This window comes from Helobdella robusta, assembly GCF_000326865.2.
Source record: "Helobdella robusta unplaced genomic scaffold HELROscaffold_35, whole genome shotgun sequence".
Taxonomy (NCBI): Eukaryota; Metazoa; Annelida; class Clitellata; order Rhynchobdellida; family Glossiphoniidae; genus Helobdella; species Helobdella robusta.
This window is the reverse complement of record NW_008704704.1, coordinates 114707-118624: the sequence shown is the minus strand read 5'-3', so window position 1 is coordinate 118624 and position 3918 is coordinate 114707. Positions and strand designations below refer to the sequence as shown.

General features: G+C 33.7%; 2 protein-coding genes across 2 annotated transcripts; both read right to left on the bottom strand.

Annotated features, from left to right (window-relative positions):
• Window positions 1-60: 60 nt before the first annotated feature.
• On the bottom strand, window positions 61-793 carry HELRODRAFT_175741 (hypothetical protein; the record flags this gene model as incomplete). Its single annotated transcript, XM_009023146.1, has 3 exons — window positions 61-160; window positions 213-505; window positions 623-793. The coding sequence occupies 3 exons, from the start codon at window positions 791-793 to the stop codon at window positions 61-63; spliced, it is 564 nt and encodes a 187-aa protein (XP_009021394.1).
• Window positions 794-1471: 678 nt separating this feature from the next.
• On the bottom strand, window positions 1472-3553 carry HELRODRAFT_175740 (hypothetical protein; the record flags this gene model as incomplete). The annotated part of the gene is made up of 4 exons (XM_009023145.1): window positions 1472-1576; window positions 1690-1868; window positions 2514-2595; window positions 3191-3553. The coding sequence occupies 4 exons, from the start codon at window positions 3551-3553 to the stop codon at window positions 1472-1474; spliced, it is 729 nt and encodes a 242-aa protein (XP_009021393.1).
• Between the last annotated feature and the right edge of the window lie 365 nt (window positions 3554-3918).

The window sequence follows — 3918 nt, the reverse complement described above, 5'->3', positions numbered from 1 at the left end:
TGGAGCAGCAGATACTGTTGTTGTTGAATATTTGTTGTTGTTGTTCAAGTTGTTGTTGAGTTACTTGTTGAAATTGTTGAAGTTGCTGTTGTTGCTGCTGACGTTGTTGTAACATTTGTTGATGTTGTTGTTGAAATATTTGCTGATGTTGTTCAACTTGCTGTTGAGTTATTTGATAATATTGTTGAGGTTGTTGTTGATATTTTTGAGACTCTTGTTGTTGGTATTGTTGTGATTGTTGTTGATGGAATTGTTGTAGCTGATGCCGTCGCTGTTCTACAGTTAGATGTGGTCCGTCTTCATAGATGATTGTATCAGAAATTTGGTAGGAAATTTCCGAGCCGTCTTTACTGTCGTAGGGTGGATCCTGGTCGAAGATGCTCCTGATCCAGTTGGCCACTGGAATGTATCCGTGCTGGTACATGTCATACATACCTTCATGCACAGCATCGTCTGTCACCAAAGAATCTCTCATCTTCATTTTGTTATCCTTCATTCCTTTCATCTGCGGGCGTTATTGTTGGCGATGCTGGGTTTATGTTATGGTTGGATGTGTTGTTGTTTGTTGTTGCTTGTTTTTGTTAGTTGGCTTGAGAGTGATATTGAAAAAAAATCAACTAACCTCGTGTATGAGATCTTCGAAAAGAGTTTTGACGAAAGTGTAGTTGAATGAATTGATGCAGTAGATGCCCTGGAAGGAGTCCACCACTCTCTGCGGCAAGAAGCGATTGATTGGCAGAGCAGACTTGTACAAATCTTTCTGTTGGCGCATGAATTCACGTTGTTGGAGCATTGCAATTTGTTCTTAGGTGCAAAATAATTTGTAGACTACTTCAGCTCCTCTTAGTCTGGCAACGTGTCTCCGTTGTTTAGTTTTTGTACGTTATTTTGTTTTATTTATTTATCGTTAAATTTTTAAATTATTTTTAAATGTTATGTGAAAAAATCAACTAAATTGTTAATTCGAAAAAAATATTTCAAGTTTTTGATAACATTCACGTAAACTCTATTGAAAACCCACTAAAATGTTTCTGATTACTTTTTAGAAAAATTCTTGCTGTTTTTCAGTATTTTTATCACTAATTAAAAAATGTGTCTTGAATATTTTTCAAACTAACTAGATGTTGGTGTTTTGGTAAGTTTGTTGAAAGTTCTATTTCAAAAGTTAAAAGTTTAATTCTTTTGCTCCTTCTCACAGCCCTTTTGTCCTCAGCGAAATATCATCTACACACATACTCTCTGCAGTGCTGGGGGCTATAAAATGCGCCCTATGCAAATCCCTCATTAGCACCTTTGACTAAAAAGTAATTATTCATTTTCCAAAATAGACTTCATTAGATTTCCATTGACAGCAATTATTTTATGTTAACTCATTTTTAATTAACAATGTATGATAATTCAATGTATGTGTGTGAGAACAAAAATGGTTTATTTATATTTCATCTAATATTGTATTGTTAAACAGTTTTAATTAATGTAGTTGATATGGAATGTTTTTTTTATAAGGAGTTCTTGCAAATGGGCTATCTTGAAATGGCACCCCGCTTAACTGACCAGCTAAGGCTTGTCCTACACCCTCTAATAAGTTAATTTGACAAGTTAATTTTGAAAATGAATGAATCATTAAAGGAAAACATTGACACTTAAGAAAGAGAATTGCAAATCTGTAAATAAGACAGTGTTGAGAACCTTGTTGATGACCAGGTAGCAGGGGGTTGTTGCATTCTTGAAGATCTTCAAGCGGTCCAACACTTCAAGCTTCCACCTGAGGCACGATCGGCATGTTTCTGGCGAGTTGATATCACAAACCATGACGACACCAGACAGGTTGCCCAAACAAACCTCTTTGTAGCTCTCAAACTCTTTCACTGCATTTCAAACAAGTTTTCTATGTTAATTTGCTTGTATGTGCGCACGTATTATATATATATATATATATATATATATATATATATATATATATATATCGATATATATATATATAAGTATATATATATATAATATATTAATAATAACATTATTATTATTGTTGTCGTATTTGTAAGCGCCGTTTAAAAAGATCTAAGATGCGCTAACGATTAATGCACTACATTGCATAGTACTTTATTGAAGCGATGTGATGAATGGAGAGAAAAAGACATTAGCGCGGGTAAGCCTGGACAAAAAGATGGTGTTTCAACCTTCTACGAAATTGAATAACAGACAACGCAGGTTCCTAGGCAAACCATTCAGACAGCAGAACCTATTACGGAGAAATTCCTTTGACTAAAAGCCATGTTCGTCTCGTGTACAAAGAGTAATCCTGAATTGTCAGAGAGCAATGTTTGACTCAGCAGTGGCATTGTTTTAGGAATGACTCTTAGGGGCAACTCCCTTAATACATTTAAAAACCGTTAAATATATCTTGAATATATATATATATATATATATATATATATATATATATATCCACATGCATGCACCTACGTCAGACTGTTTGTATGTGTCAATTAACATAAATTGTATGTACTAACAGTCGACTTCCATAAAATAGAGGTTGGTCTTGAATTCTATCATGTTGTGCAGGACCGTCACATTGCGGACACCCTTTGCCACCTTTTAATGTTAAATTTAATAAAAATTATTTCTCTTGCCTATAGATAAAACTATTCATTTCTGTCAAATCTTTCAATCGATTATTGCAAGTTTTCGCGTTTTCAAGTTTATATATATATATATATATATATATATATACACACAACAGTCTGAACCCAAATATATATATATATTATATATATATATATATATATATATACACGACAGTCTGAACCCAAATATATATATATATTATATATATATATACATATAATATATAAAGTTCTATAAATTAAATAAAATAAGTTTGATAAACAAAGTGAAGAAGGTCGGTGAGTTAGCTTAGTCGGTAGAAGTTCCGTGTCTCGTACTGTTATTACGCGATAGCCTGGTTTGAACACTGTCTGCCCAAAATTTAGATTATCATACGTTATGTGCGCATGATGCAGCGTTTGCGCGTGCATACAAAATGTGTGTGATAGTCGTGTTGTATAGATTGTACAGCCTTTGTGGCGCAAATGCTCAAATGGAAGTTTAGAATGACGTGAGCAGTTTTGCTTGCTTTTGACAGAGCTGTATAAAAAAAAAAAAACAAAACAAAAAAAGGCTTTAAAACCTGTTTTTCCTTCTCGCTGTTTTGTTGTTCAGACGGTGGCGGTGGTGGAGGATCAGAACCTTCAAAAAGATCGTGAAGCTCGCTACGTATTTTGTTAAATAAACGTGGCCGACCAAATTCAGACTGTGCCTTGAGTACTTTTGACTTCTGCAATTCAACCTCTCTTCTTTCTCGTTCTGATCTGGCAATTTCGAAGGATTTTTCATCGGAGAATTTGTTTTCCATTCTCGAAATGAGTTGCGATTTACCGACAGAACTGTCCCCAATGACAAGTACTTTGAAGGAATTTTCTCTCTGAAATATCGTAACTTCATCCATGAATTCTTCTATGATCTTTACTACCAGCTTGCTAGGCGTGGCCATCGTATCTGGCGTCGTATGTGTGTTTGCTTGTGTTTTCTTTTGTATTTGTTTTTTTTTGGATGTGTTTGCTTGTATTTGTCGGTGTTTTTGTGTTTGTTTGTAGCTTTTTTATGTGTTTTTGTTTGTGACGAAAGAATTTGTAACATATATTATAACGATGCAGCTACCAAATGATTCTTAGGCTAAATTTAACAAATTGAATTTAAATTTAAAGTAAAAATAATTTTTGGAATAAAACTTTTGTAATAAATAACAATGAAGTTTGATCTAGATTCGAACTAACATTGCTGTTTTTTATGTCTAGTAAAATATGCATCTTTTTTAATGGCAAGTGCCAACGCAACAATTACGCAAGAATGAGTAAT